Below are 14,368 nucleotides of genomic sequence, written 5' to 3' on the forward strand. Positions count from 1 at the left end.
GTTGTGGGTTGTCAACTATAACAAGTAGGCTGGAGAAAACCAATGCAGGGCCTGGCTGGGTGGGGAGAGAATGGGGCCATGGGAAGGGCCGTGCTGTGTAGGTAGGGGAAAGCCTCCCCTTAAGCTCCGCTAGAGCAGGGATGGGATTTTCACATCCTCCAGCAGAGTGACCAGGCTCAGAGCAAGGCTCAGAGATACTTGAGGGATTAGCTGAGGCGGAGGGAAGCCAGCAAGTCCAGCGGGTCAGGAGGTACCACAGAGGCCTAGCTGAGGAGTTCCTGTTTTCCCCATGGGAGTTACAGGTTCTTGTGCAAGTACGTGGCATTACCTGAGCTGAAGGTTCATGCAGGCACCTGGATAGAGCAAGACCTGGGGCCAGGGGGCCACTGCGACAAAACACAGGAGACGAGAATGTAGGCAGAGGGACAGGGAAGGGAGCACTGAAATAGGAGAGGGAGGGGTCTTGGAACCTTCTTTCCATCAGCGGAACCTGGCCTGGTTCGTGGCCACGTCAGACTCCTGACCTAGAAGAGCCCTGATGTTCATCTCCCATCATCCATGGCAGGCTTGGGGGTCATTGTTTGCCCTAGCCACACTGCAGGTCACAGTTTCTGAAGCGTTGAGATACACCCCTGCTCCTCCTGGTTCCCCTCTTTTCCAGCTTCCCCTTGGAGAGCATGGTTAAGAAAGGAATCCAGTCCAGAACTAGCAGACCACTGAAAGTCTGCCTTTGACTTGCTGTGTGATCTCTGGCAAGGTCACTGCCCCTCCCTTTGCCTTCATCTCCTCATTAGAAACTGAGCTGACAATCCCTGGCTCTCTCCCCTGGGAATCCAGGGTGTCCCAGAATATTTGAGTTTCATTCAGCCTCCCATTCTGCAGGGCTGCCTACATGGAGGCAAAGAGAAAGGAAAGGCAGGCCCATCTATGGGCTCCCAGGTGAGGTGGATGAGGAGGGAGGAGGGTGGGCCAGAGCAGGGCTGCAGGTCAGACTCCTGACCTAGAAGAAGAACCCTACCCCCAGGACCAGCAGTGGAGCAGCGGGAGACAAGCCCCAGCCAGGCGCCCTGCAGCCCTGTAGAGACTGGGTGAGGAGGGCTCGCCCAGGGAGGCCTGCCTGCTTTGACATGTGGAGACAGGGCCAGGTGGGCTCCTCCAGGCCCAAGGAGGCAGACAAGGGGCACCTGGGAGTCCGGCACCTTTGTGTGTATCTCTGGGATTGGTCTCTGCTCGGTGGAGTGCCTGGCTTTCTCTCTGGACCTATGGGCCTGTCAGCTACTCTCTGTGTCTCTCACTTTGGCCATGTGTCTCTCGAACTATGTCTCTGCGTGTGCCACCCTCCAAGTGATTCATCCTCCTCAACCCCACGCCCAGGGGGAGGGCAGGGCAGGACCAGGCCAGGATGTGCTGAGCAGGGCAGGGTGAGCAGCCCAGCCGAGCTGAGAGGAGCACCTCCTCACTCCCGGCCAGGGCCCTGCCTGCTCAGGTGGGAAAGGAAGTGAGGAAGTTGCACCCAAAGCAAGGTACAGGGTGGGGGAGGGGACTCAATCTTAGGCTGTGCCGCCCGTGTTCCCTCAGGGCTGGGAAGGGACCATGGCCTGAGTCCCCTGGGGCCTATCTGGCTGGACTGTGGCCAGGGTGGGGTCAGGGACACAGGGAAGCTGCTGGAACCCTGGGAATGGGGTTAGTCCTTCCCTCCAGGACTGGGAGACCTAAAACCCCCTGCGGCTCTTTGCTGCCTATGTTACCCTGTGGGGTGTCTCTCTGTGTGTGGTTAGCTGTATTTTTTTGTAACAGGACACATGACTGATTAGACCAGGAGGCAAGTGGTGTGTGTGCCCGCGCGCGTGTGTGTGCCTAGCCCCCAAGGCCCGGGGACACCATGGACATGCTTGTTTCGTGTGTGTGACCTAGTAAAGTACGCCATGTGTCTGTGATTGTGTCTCTGTGTTCTTGGGTACATGGCAGAGTATGACTTTGTGCTGTTTTGCCATTGCGTGAGGTTGTCTGACTTAATGACCCCATGTGGCTGTGGTCTTTATGACTGTGAACCAAGTGCAGGTATATGAACCTGCAGCACCTTATTATGGTGTGTGTGAGACTCTGTGACCCTGCAATTGTGAGACACATTATAAGGGACACTGCATATCTTTGGAACTCGGTGGAACCATGTTTGGGGAATATATAAGTGGGTATATGATGATAAGTGGTTGGGTGATTGTTGTGTGAGGCTATTTGTGAAATGGTTGGCTTCCCCTTGTGTGATTGTGTCTTTGTGACTGTACCTGACCATGTTTGCCAGTGTGTGAGATACTGTAAGGCTGTGTAATAATGTGTGAGGTTGTGAATGTGGGGCTTTATGACTACCATGTTTCCCCGAAAATAAGACCTAGCTGGACCATCAGCTCTAATGCGTCTTTTGGAGCAAAAATTAATATAAGACCCGGTCTTATTTTGCTATGATATAAGACCAGGTCTTGCCGTGTAAATGACACCACGTGTCTCTGTGACTGAGTGGGCGCATTTGTGACTGGTCATGTGTGAGACTGTGTGACATAGGTAACAGACCCTCTGTGTGGCTGTGTGAGCCCATGTGGGTGGCAGCTCTTGACTGCCGCTTGTTCTCTGGTCCTCATACCTGTTTGCCTGCATCCTTCCCTACATGATGGCTTTTCATGGCTCCCTTCTGCCCACAGGATGATCACCCGGCTCTTCAGCCTGTCATCCAGGCCTTGCCCTCTCTGCTCTGGCCCCCACTGACTTCTCAATCATCTGAGACCCCTTACAGCTCTCTGCCCAGCCAAGCCCACCCGAGCCCCACACTTCTTCCCTCAGGACATGCCATCCCTGGCGAGTTCCCTCACTGCCATCCACACCAAATCTGCTCTCCCAGGTGTGAGCCAAAGACAGGTGGGTTTAGGGAGCCCACAGTGAAGAAATAAGGACAGTGCAGAAATATCTCCTTTTCTGAATTTGTTGCTTGCTGTCTTAAAGCTGTTCCTGTGACCTGAACTCTGGGTGTTGGGCGTGTGCGTGTGCGTGTGAAAGTAGAGGAGAGTAGTGCAGATTAGTGAGCAGCTGGGATTTTAAGAAGCAAAACTTTTGCTCATGGAATGCAATTTTGCCATTTGCTCGCATACTCAGCTATCTAAAATCGTAGACAAGGAAGTCCACATATGGTCAGGCCCTTAAGAAAAAGGGTGAAGAGTGGTTTAGGCTCAGCGTACCCACGTGGCTATATAATAAACGAGGGCTGCAAACACATACACAAACTACACTCCCACCTCCACCGGCTTAAATTCCCAAGTAAATAATGCCTGCTGACATACAAGAAATCAATGTGTTGATCACAAAGAACTCTTGTCTATTGATGAAAACGGCCAGCCACAGTGCTGGGCATGGCTGCCCATCTGTGGGCTGGGTTAGGGGCTTCCCAGAAAAGTAGTGTGGCCAGGCAAGGGGCTCAGAAATCTGACAGCCCAGATAACCTGCTAAGACTTGCGACTCTGCAGCCCCCTTTGCAGTAACATCAGTCATGTCACACCCAGTTTCTCCCTTTCTGCAGGGATGCACCAGGGAAATCGGATCCTGGTTAAAAGTTTATCCCTTGACCCTGGCCAGAGCCTTGAGCCTCATCCAGAAGGTCCCCAGCGGCTTCGCTCAGACCCTGGGCCCCCCACTGAAACCCCCAGCCAGCGGCCTTCGCCACTGAAGCGGGCACCAGGCCCAAAGCCACAGGGTAAGTGGTTCCAGAGAGGGGCAGATAAGTGGCCCAGGAGAGGGGACAGAGGAAGGGAAAGGTTGGCCAGTGGCAGAGGAGAGGGCATGTTAGAAGAACAGTAAGCATCATCGTCTAGGGGCAGAGGGCTGTGGCCTGAGGCTCACGTGTGCATACTGCTATTTCACCTCAGGCCTGCTCTGTGCCTACCTCGGGCAAAGGTGCAGACAGGGGCTTTGCGGAGGGACTTGTGGCCTCCACTCCCCCAGCCACATCCAAACCCAGCTCATTGGGATCTCCCCTCTCTCTCCCATGTCTACCTCTCCAGTCCCCCCGAAGCCCAGCTACCTGCAGAATCCCCGGATGCCCCCTCCACCTGAGCCTATCCCCCCTCCACCATCACGACCACTGCCTGCAGACCCTCGTGTGGCCAAGGGCCTAGCCCCCAGGGCAGAAGTCAGCCCCAGTTCTGCAGCAGTATCCTCACTGATTGAGAAATTTGAAAGGTGAGTCTAGTCCCTGGGGGACCCTGTGGGGGTGAGGGTGGGCCTGGGACAGGAAAGACAGTTATAAGATAGGCCTCTTAGTCAAGCTCACACCCTGCCTCCATGTGTGTCCATCGCCCACCTCAGAGAGCCTGTGATTGTCGCCTCGGATAGGCCAGCCCCTGGCCCCAGCCCAGGTCCCACAGAGCCAGCCATGTTGCCACAGCCACCCCCGCAACCACCAGTGCCCCAGCTCCCTGAGGGTGAGGCGTCCCGCTGCCTGTTCCTGCTGGCTCCTGGGCCCCGGGACGGCGAGAAGGTGCCCAACCGAGACAGCGGAATTGACAGCATCAGCTCACCATCCAACAGCGAGGAGACCTGCTTCGTCAGTGATGACGGGCCCCCCAGCCACAGCCTCTGCCCCGGGCCCCCTGCCCTGGCCAGTGTCCCTGTTGCTTTGGCTGACCCCCACCGGCCCAGCTCCCAGGAGGTTGATAGTGACCTGGAGGAGGAAGACGACGAGGAGGAGGATGAGAAGGACAGAGAAATCCCAGTGCCCCCGATGGAGAGACAGGAGTCTGTGGAGGTACTGACCCATGTTCACTGGTGGCAGGACCGTGGGGAGAAACCAGGAACCTAGTTGTTCCACTTGGTTCTTCCCCTATCTCAGTATTTCTTGAAGCAGAGCGTGTTTCCACTTTGGATGTTAGGCTTCCCTGGTCCACTGGTACTAAATATGAATAGCAACCCCTTACCCCCACCCCATCACTGATTACCAAAATGACCATGCAGTTCCAAATGCCCACTTGGAAAGTTGTTCTACCTTCATCAGAGAACCACTAGCTGGACCCCAGTTTTTTGCATCTTGATGATGGGCATCTTGGTTAGGGATCTTTAAAGTCCTGTTCTAGTTGGGAAATCCCGTGACTCAGTAGCTATGTAATATTGGGCAAGTCTCCGCTCCCCCACCACAACTCTGTTTCCTTATTTGTAAAATGGAAAGTCTCTCATGTCCAGAGAGATTCCTCGACAGTTGCCTCTGGAAGCACAAGAGCAAGAGCCCCCCAGGGACCTGAGGCTGTGGGGGTGAAGGTACTCAGCAGCAGGAAACCCTTTCTGGTCCCCGGCAGCCTAACACTGCTTCCAAAGGCATGCTTAGGTCATAGCCAGGATGCCTACTCTGCCCGAAGGACCCAGCTCAAAGTAGAGGCCAAGGCCAGGGACTCAGCAAATGTGTGTCCAATAAATAGGATACTGGGCCAACAGGCAATGAGTTTTATACATTTTCAGACTTTTGTGTTTTCCTCCCACCTCAGGTACTCAGCAAGCCTTTGCTGACAGTGAACTGAGTGGGTGAATAAATAACTAAATATAGGTTACTTAATCTGTAGCCTGCTGTTTTATTTACAGTAAATCATTTAATTGTCTCAGTTACAAATGGGCTTGGGTCCTATTATTACCTGTATATGTAGATGATGAGACTTAAATAAAGAGCAGTCACACAACTTATGCAAGCTAATGAATGGCAGAGCTAGGATTTGAATCCAGGAAGTCTGACTTCCTGACCCACACGCCTAACCACTGCACCGTGCTGAATGAATAGAGAGAATAGATGGCTGGGTAGGGTGGCTGAGTGACGGAGTGCATGGCATCAGAATTGAGGGGTGAACTTTATGATACACTGGGGAGTCAGGGATAAAGATGAGGAGATTGTGGGTCTAAGGATGGCAGGTAAGGTTATCTCCTCGTGGCATTAGGCTTAGAGTAGCATTTGAGCTGTTCGAGAATTCTGAGGGCTTAGGTACGAGAGGGGTTAGGGTACAAGAGGATGGCTCAACCGTTGCCTCTTCTCCTTTCCAGTTGACCGTGCAACAGAAGGTGTTCCACATTGCCAATGAGCTCCTGCAAACTGAGAAGGCCTATGTTTCCAGGCTCCATCTCCTGGATCAGGTGAATGGCCCTTCAGGGGTCCCGGGATCCTAGGACCTGGTAGGTGGTTGCCAACAAGAAAGTGATAGGGCCTGAGCTCAACCCTACCACTGGGGCTAGAATCTAGAGGTGGTAAGGCTCCTCTTTGATCTTGACCCACATCCTATCTCTGAAGCCAACTCTGATTATAACCCCAAACTTGATCTTTGTACCAACCCTTATGTCTAACCCTGGGTGGGTACACCAGCCCTCACTGCAACCCCAACCCAGATCCTGAATTTACCCCTGGCTGTAAACTAGACATTGAACCTCATTCTAACCCTGACCCCAAATCCACTAGAATCCCTAAGGGTAGGGATTTTTGTCTGCTTTCTTCACTGCCTGGCACACAGTCGGCACTCAAAAATATTTGCTAAATCAATGGATCTAATAATTCCAACTTTCTCTCTGACCCTGAATGTAATTCTGACCTGGACCCTGATCCTGACTTCTCATTGTTCCAGTGCCTACTTCCCAGTCCTAACCTTGACAACCTGAAATCCAACTCCACATATAAGCGTAACTCCATTCCCTCTCTCCTCAGTCTCAAGACTATGCTAATCCCAAAGGTCCACAGAGCTGCCCACAAACACTGCCCTTGCCTGCAAGCTGCCCCTTCCCCAGCCAAGCCCCAGGCCCAGCTGAGCTATGCACTCTTTCCCTGCCCCACAGGTGTTCTGTGCCCGGCTGCTGGAAGAAGCTCGGAACCGCAGTTCTTTCCCGGCTGATGTTGTCCACGGCATCTTCTCTAACATCTGCTCCATCTATTGCTTCCACCAGCAGTTCCTGCTGCCTGAGCTAGAGAAGCGCATGGAGGAATGGTGAGTGGCTCCAGAACTAGGCTGCCCGCCATCCTGGGCACTTGCCTGCCGAGCCCAGGCCAGATGTGTGCAGGAGAGTTTATCCTGCTTGCCCTCTCCTTTTACCATGTTTCCCCCAAAATAAGACCTAGCCGGACCATCAGCTCTCATGTGTCTTTTGGAACAAAAATTAATATGAGACCCGGTATTGTATTATATTATATTATACTATATTGTATTATATTAAAGACCTGGTCTTATAGTAAAATAAGACTGGGTCTTATATTAATTTTTGCTCCAAAAGACGCATTAGAGCTGATGGTCCGGCTAGGTCTTATTTTGGGGGAAACACGGTACCTACCGCCTGACGCAAAAAGAATCAGGCCCCAGTTCTGCTTTCTAGGCCCTCCCAGTCTAATACGAAACAGACCAGGACTCAGAAAATTACAACAGAATAGCAAAGGCCTTAAAAGTATGGGGGTGAGAGCCAACTTGGCTAGGTTCAAGTTCCAGCTCTGCCACTTGTAGCTTTGTGACATTAAGCAAGTTTCTTAAATTGTTGTGCTTCACTTTCCTCTCTCTGAATGAGGGTAATAATAATAGCCTATCTTGTAGGGTTGCTTTAAGGATTAAATGAGTCAATACATGTAGAGAGCTTAGAACAGTAGCTGGTATATAATAAGTGCTCAATGAATGTGAGCTGTTATTTTTTTTATCAGTGTGCTGTTACAAAGCTGAGAGTGGGAGGCTATGGGAAGCCAGACAAATGGATCAAACCTAGCCTAGGGGTTAGAGAAGGGAGGAGGTGATGCCTGAGGTAGAAGGGCAGGGTTGACAGGCAGACTCCTGGCCTCCAGGCTCTCGTCTTCCAATCCATCCTTTAGTGTCTACACCACCTACCATAATGGTCTTTGAACAATAATTAGACCATGTCACTTCCTGCTTAAAGTCATCCCCACACTCCCCATACCCACAGGATAAAGTCTGTCCCCCTCACCAGACTGTGACCAGAGAAAGCTGGCATGAAGCCACTTCCTACATCTCCCCAATTGACTGTGACCCCTGAGGGCTGGACCAGGCCTGGTCCTGTGTGTTCCCCAGCTGATTGAGACTACTGAGGAGTGTGAACAGGCCTCCCCCTACCAGACAGTGACCCTCTCCGGGCTCAACTAAGTGTGAGTCATTTGTGTCCCCAAAATCACCCAGCACAAGATTGGGCACAGAATTAATCATCGGTGTATGAAGTGGCCCTTGCACTGAGGTCAGGGCAGGTATTTCAGGACATGTTATTCCTGGTGCTTGAGCAGGGCAGAGTTGGGCAGGTGACAGCCCAGGCCGTGGTCTCAGGTCACACTGAGCCTCTTGGCCTAATTGACCTATAAATATAAGCAGAATTTCCAAAGGAGCAGACTAGGTGAGAAGTAGAAGCATAGGGCTGGAGACCTATGGGGTTGGGGAACTTGGGGGACTCGGATCAAAGGGACCATGTCAGCCACTGCTTCCACCCCAGGGACCGCTACCCACGCATCGGAGACATCCTGCAAAAGCTGGCACCCTTCCTCAAGATGTACGGCGAGTATGTGAAGAACTTTGACCGGGCCGTGGAGCTGGTCAACACCTGGACAGAGCGGTCCACCCAGTTTAAAGTGATCATCCATGAGGTGCAGGTAAGCAGCAAAGCTGGATGGCGCAGACCGGGGAGGAGAGGTCCACGGAGACCCAGTGCGGGCTCTGTGTCCTGACCTGAGCCCTCCGCCTCTGCCGGTCACAGAAGGAGGAAGCCTGTGGCAACCTGACATTGCAGCACCACATGCTGGAGCCTGTGCAGCGCATCCCCCGCTATGAGCTGCTTCTCAAGGACTATCTCTTAAAGCTGCCCCATGGCTCCCCGGACAGCAAGGATGCCCAAAGTGAGTATACACACCTGTGCCCTACCCCCTCACCCCCCGCCAAGGCGTAACTCAGCCTTCCATTGCCACATAATTGAGATCCCAGAATTGGATCTCCGAACTAAAAGACCAGCGTTGAGGCTCTGGAGTGAGACCCCAGGATGAAGCTCCAGGTTGAGATCTCCGCCTGAGGACCCAGACAGAACATTCAGGAGTCCCCAAGTCTGAAGTTCCCAACTGGAATGCCACCGTTTGAAGAGCATGCCCAGAATGATCTCCTAAAGGAAGCCATCTGTTTCCTAGACCAAGACCCCAAAGCTGCCCCCTAGATCTGTGTTCAAATGAAGTTGTCCTACGTTCAAAGTGACACTGAGCTTGAACCCCCAGGGACTGAGCCCCTTAGGCCAAGCCCTCTTTACTGAATCTCCACAGATGAGCTCCCCAGAAGGAGATTTGTCTCATTGAGCCCCTTATATTCCATCCTCCACATTTAGAGCTCCACTCTGTGTCTGCCAGCCACTACCCAGAGTGAACCTCCCAAAAGAACCTCCAAGTCTGATCAGAGCCCCACAGAAACACCTCTCCAGAACTGAGCACCCCAGACTGAGCCCCATATTTTCTGCCTCCCAAATTTAGTTCTCTCGGCTGAGATACTGCCTCCCCAGCCTGAGTCCTCACACACTGAACCACTAGAAAGTGTTTCATTCTGATTCCTCCAGTATGAGACCCACCTCACAGGGTCATATCCTAAAAAGTGCTCCCCAGAGTTTCCCCACCTTTCCCCCAGACTGTTACTTCCATTCGTTCCTTCAATTACGTAACATTTACTGAGCACCTCAGTTTTCTGTGCATTGTCCTAGGCACAGGGGATATGGAGATGAAGAAGACAGACAAGGTCCTTGATCTGAGGGAGAATATATTCTAGTCTGGGAGACAGATAATAAACAAAAGCACAGCAGGTCCTCAAATAACATCATTTCCTTCAACATTTTTTCTTTAGAACATTGAGGGGATGCCATAGGAACTTAACTCTTTTTTATATCAGTTAGCCTGCGGTAGAATTGGTTTCACTATGCACTGTTTCTCTGCAGTTCCAAGAACCAATCAGCAACGTTAAGTGAAGACTTACTGTAATAAATATACAGGAGATGATCAGATAGGTGTCACGTGTAATTCAGAGAACAAGAGGGTGATGTGACAGTGGCTGGGGGGCCTTCTCTAGATTGGGTGGCCTATCTGAATAGAAAATATTTTAATCAAACCTGAATAACAAGAAGGGAGCCACGTGCAGATTGGGGAAGAGCATGTTCCAGGCAGAAGCAACAGCAGGTGCAGCGTTCCGAAGGAGGTTCAGGGAAGGGGGTGGCAGCTCACTTATCTCAGGACCAATGAGAGGGCCAGTATGACCTGAGCGTGACATGTGAGGGCAGAATGGTAGAAATAGTTTTGGGGAGAGGAGCAAGACTTTGAAGGCAGAGATAGGTAGATGGATTTTATTCTGAGTACAGTGGGTAGCCATGGGAAGGGTTTGATCGGGATTACTTGGGGAGCAAGAGAGAGAGCCGAGATACCAGCTAGAAGCCTTTTGCAATAATTTAAGTGAGAAAAGTTGGCTTGGACGAGGATGGTGGTGGTGAAAGTAGTGAGAACTGGTTGGATTCAGGATACATTTATTATACAGTTGACCCTCGAACAACACAGAGGTTAGAGGCGCCAACCCCCCACCCCCGGGTCAGTCAAAAATCTGCATATAACTTGACTTCCCAAAACTTAACTACTAAGCCTAAAGAAAGAGAAAATACATTTATAGTATTTATTGAGTAAAATCTATGTCTAAGTGGACCTGCACAGTTCAAACCAGTGTTGTTCAAGGGTCAACTGTATTTGGAAGTAGCATGGAAAGAACTAGGGTGGAATGGGGGTGGGGCTTGGGAGAAAGAGTCGAGAACAACTTGCAGAGTTTTGGCTGGTGGTGATCGTTCCTGTGATGAGCTTAGGAGTTTGATTTTGGACTTGATCGAAGTGAGGCAGTCAGGTGAGTCTAGAATCCCAGGGAGAAAGATCTGGATGTCACTGGCACATAGACAGTATGCAAAGCTGGACATAAGGCTGGATATGAGCACTAAGGGAGTGAGTGTAAATGGAAAGGAAAATAAGGCCAAGGACAAAGCTGAGGGAGGTAGAATCAGCAACGGAGACTTAGAAGGAGCAGCCCTAAAGGTAGCAGGAAAACCAGGAAAGTGTGGGGTCCTGGAAGCCACAGTCGTATCCACTTCCCAAACTGAATCCCCTCTACCCTAACCGATGGGGTACTTTGCCACTACCAAGCCTGGACCTCTAGAAAGAGCTAGAACCCTAGAAAGTTTGATAGCTGAGCTCTACAGACAGATATCTGCAGAGTAAGTACCATATTCCTCTCTCCGAATGAGTGCCACCCTCTCCTCCCCCCCCCCGAGGTGCCAAGATGAGCTACATAATATAACCTAAAACTCTAGAAAAACCCTTCCACACTGATTCCCAAGGACTGCCAGCTCTAACCTGAGCCCTTAGGCTGAACCCACTCTGAGATCCTAGTTATAGATCCCCAACACTGGTTTTCTCAAACTAAGGTCCCCAGACTGGGCCTCCACAATGGTCTTCGCTCTGAGAGTGGGTGACCAGTCAGAGCGCTCAGCCTGAGGTCCTGGAGTGAGATTCCCCCAAAAGAGCCTCACAGTCTGGTCTCCTTGGCCACCATGCTATAGATGGGTATCGTCAAACTGAGCACCCTAGATTAGTCCCTCCATTTGCTGTCCCTCAGACAGAGACTTCTGGCCTAAGCCCAAAAGACTGCCTCTCCAGATCCATCCCCCAGACTGTTATGATTCTGCTATTGTGGCATTGAGACAGTTTCTGATTGTAAGTGACGTTGCTATGGACACCTTTGAGGCTGGTGCTTTCTGGGAGGGGGAGGGTTTGGTCAGGCCAGGAGGAGGCATTCAGGGAGCAAAGAAGCCCCCAAGAGCTTCTTCTCTGCTAGGCCCCCATCTAACTTGGCACTCTGCCCACAGAGTCTCTGGAGCTTATAGCCACAGCAGCAGAGCACTCCAACGCTGCCATCCGAAAAATGGTGAGTAGCCCTTCTAATCCTGCCCTTCCTTGGCCACATACCTGTGGTGTCTCTGTTCTGGGCTTGCGACTTGTGGCCATCTGAGGGAGGCTGGCACCACAACCCCGCCTTTTGCTCACTGTCTCCTGCCAGGAGCGAATGCACAAGCTGCTGAAAGTATATGAGCTGCTAGGGGGTGAGGAAGACATTGTCAGCCCCACTAAAGAACTCATAAAAGAAGGCCACATCCTTAAGCTGTCAGCGAAGAATGGGACCACTCAAGACCGATACCTCATATTAGTAAGTGCCAAGTGTGGGGTTGCGGGTGGGCCATGTCCCCACACGTTGACCTGGTACTCACTCAAGACTACACCTCCTGCTAGTCGTTCTTTCCTCCATTAACTCCTTGTACTTTCACTACCTACACTAGGAATTTTTTTACCTCTACTGTACCGATGGTGTAACTAAAACTGAGAGAGAAGTGACTTGCCCAAGGCTGCCCAACGAGGGAGCGACTCCCATGCCTAGGCTCTTTCCTTGTGACCTGTGTGCCCAGTCTGGGCTGTTTTCTCCATCTGTTGCCTTGAGTCCCCAGTAATAAAGCTCCAGGAGTCCTACAAGGGTAGGGAGCTGGGCCACACCCCTCCTGGGTCCTCTGCACACACATCCCAAACCTTTTCCTTCCTAGTTCAATGACCGCCTCCTTTACTGCGTGCCCAGGCTGCGGCTCCTTGGACAGAAGTTTAGCGTGCGGGCACGCATTGATGTAGATGGCATGGAGGTAAGCACCAGGAGGTGGGAAATAGGGAGCTGGAGTGGGGCCTTGGGGCTGGGAGGTTGGAACAAAGATGTTCCGACTTTGACCCCAAGTCTATACACGCATGTGTACAGAGGATGAGGGCCCTGTGGAACTCAGGAAGCCTCACAAAGCCTTTCTCCATTCAGCTCAAGGAAAGCTCCAACCTCAATCTGCCTCGGACCTTCCTGGTGTCAGGAAAGCAGCGTTCCCTGGAGCTCCAGGCCAGGTACTTGCCCTCGCCCATAACTTCTCTGATATGCTGAGGCATTCTAGGCCTAGTGCCAAGTGATAGGCTACCTCCCTAGGGAGAGACTGTTCCAGAGAAAGGGTGGACACCTTTCCCCAAAGAAGCAGGCTTGCTCTTCTGGTGGGCTTCGTTAGAGGAGAGGGAAGAATGAGATATTGATCCAAACATGAATAACAACAGCACAAATAATTTATTGTAGATTCAGAGATTTAAGAGAAATACCAAATGCAGTGCTTGAGCCATGATGCAAGGCTGGTTTGAGAAAAACAGCCCTAAAAGGTATTTGCAAGACAACAGGGAAAATCTAAATGGGAATTGAGCATTAGCTGTTGGGGAATTATTTCTAACTTCCTTAAGTATGATCATGGTATAGTGGTTATATAAGAGACTCGCCTTGTTTTCTTATGATGCGTGCTGAGGATTTACTATCATATCTGTAATTTCTTTTTAATTGGTTTATCAACTAAAAAATACACATATATACACGTATAAAATATTTATATTAATATATACATATATGAAGTAAATATGGCAAAATATTTTAAAATTTGGCAATTATATAGTGGGTATATAGTTAATGTTCTTGTATTATACTGTCTGCTTTTCCGTATGCTTGAAACTTTTCATGAGAAAAAAATGTTAAATAACAATTTAAAAATAATGCCCAGCCATTTAAGAAAGGGGCTTCTTTTATTTCCATCTTCTATTTGGATGATTATAATAATAATAGCTCACATATAATGAAGACTTGCTCTTATGCCACGCACTGTTTTTAAGTGAATTTTAATTTAAATCATTTAAGTGTAAATTGACTAGTTCAATCCTTAAAATAATACTTGAAGTAGCTACTGTTATCCTCACCCCCGTTTTACAGATGAGGAAACTGAGGCATAGAAGAGTTATGCATCTTGCCTAAGATCCTACAGCTAGAAAGGAGCAGAGCTGGGATTGGAGCTCATGCTGCCTTCTGAGGGCCCAGGTGATAGGATATCAAGGTCACACAGTCAGGGCCAGAGAATGGGTGCACATGGCTAAATGATCCGCTTCTGAAAGGCTGCAAGGAAGTGAGAAATGAGAGTCACAACCCTCATTGCTGGGACTGCGTGAAGATGGGAGAGGTGAATGTGGGCTAGAGGGTGTTGAAAGCTCTGGGAAACAGAGCATCCTGGAGATCTGTGGCCTCCTGGGAAAGAGAGAACAAAGCCGACTGGCACATCCGGGGGGAGGGCAGGTGTGGGGCCCAGTCATACGTCAGTAGAGCCTGAGTGACAAGCCACGTGACTGGGACACGTCCTCTGCTGGAAGGATGGAGGGAGGGGGCTGCAGAGGGATGCTGAGCCCAGAAGGGTAAGCTGAGCAGTGTAGGGTTTCCTC

The 14,368-nt window shown here is 50.8% G+C and overlaps 1 protein-coding gene across 1 annotated transcript in view; it reads left to right on the forward strand.

The window, feature by feature from the left end:
• The window catches only part of FGD1 (FYVE, RhoGEF and PH domain containing 1), a 33,716-nt gene that overhangs the window by 12,978 nt on the left and 6,370 nt on the right, over positions 1-14,368 (forward strand). The window contains exons 2-12 of the mRNA XM_081043285.1: positions 3,566-3,739; positions 4,047-4,224; positions 4,351-4,789; positions 6,064-6,153; positions 6,844-6,992; positions 8,482-8,638; positions 8,743-8,881; positions 11,911-11,969; positions 12,102-12,248; positions 12,637-12,729; positions 12,894-12,973. Of these exons, the coding sequence (XP_080899411.1) occupies positions 3,566-3,739; positions 4,047-4,224; positions 4,351-4,789; positions 6,064-6,153; positions 6,844-6,992; positions 8,482-8,638; positions 8,743-8,881; positions 11,911-11,969; positions 12,102-12,248; positions 12,637-12,729; positions 12,894-12,973 (1,705 nt within the window). The remainder of the gene's footprint in view (positions 1-3,565; positions 3,740-4,046; positions 4,225-4,350; positions 4,790-6,063; positions 6,154-6,843; positions 6,993-8,481; positions 8,639-8,742; positions 8,882-11,910; positions 11,970-12,101; positions 12,249-12,636; positions 12,730-12,893; positions 12,974-14,368) is intronic.

The sequence above is a fragment of the Rhinolophus hipposideros genome, assembly GCF_964194185.1.
Source record: "Rhinolophus hipposideros genome assembly, chromosome: X".
Taxonomy (NCBI): Eukaryota; Metazoa; Chordata; class Mammalia; order Chiroptera; family Rhinolophidae; genus Rhinolophus; species Rhinolophus hipposideros.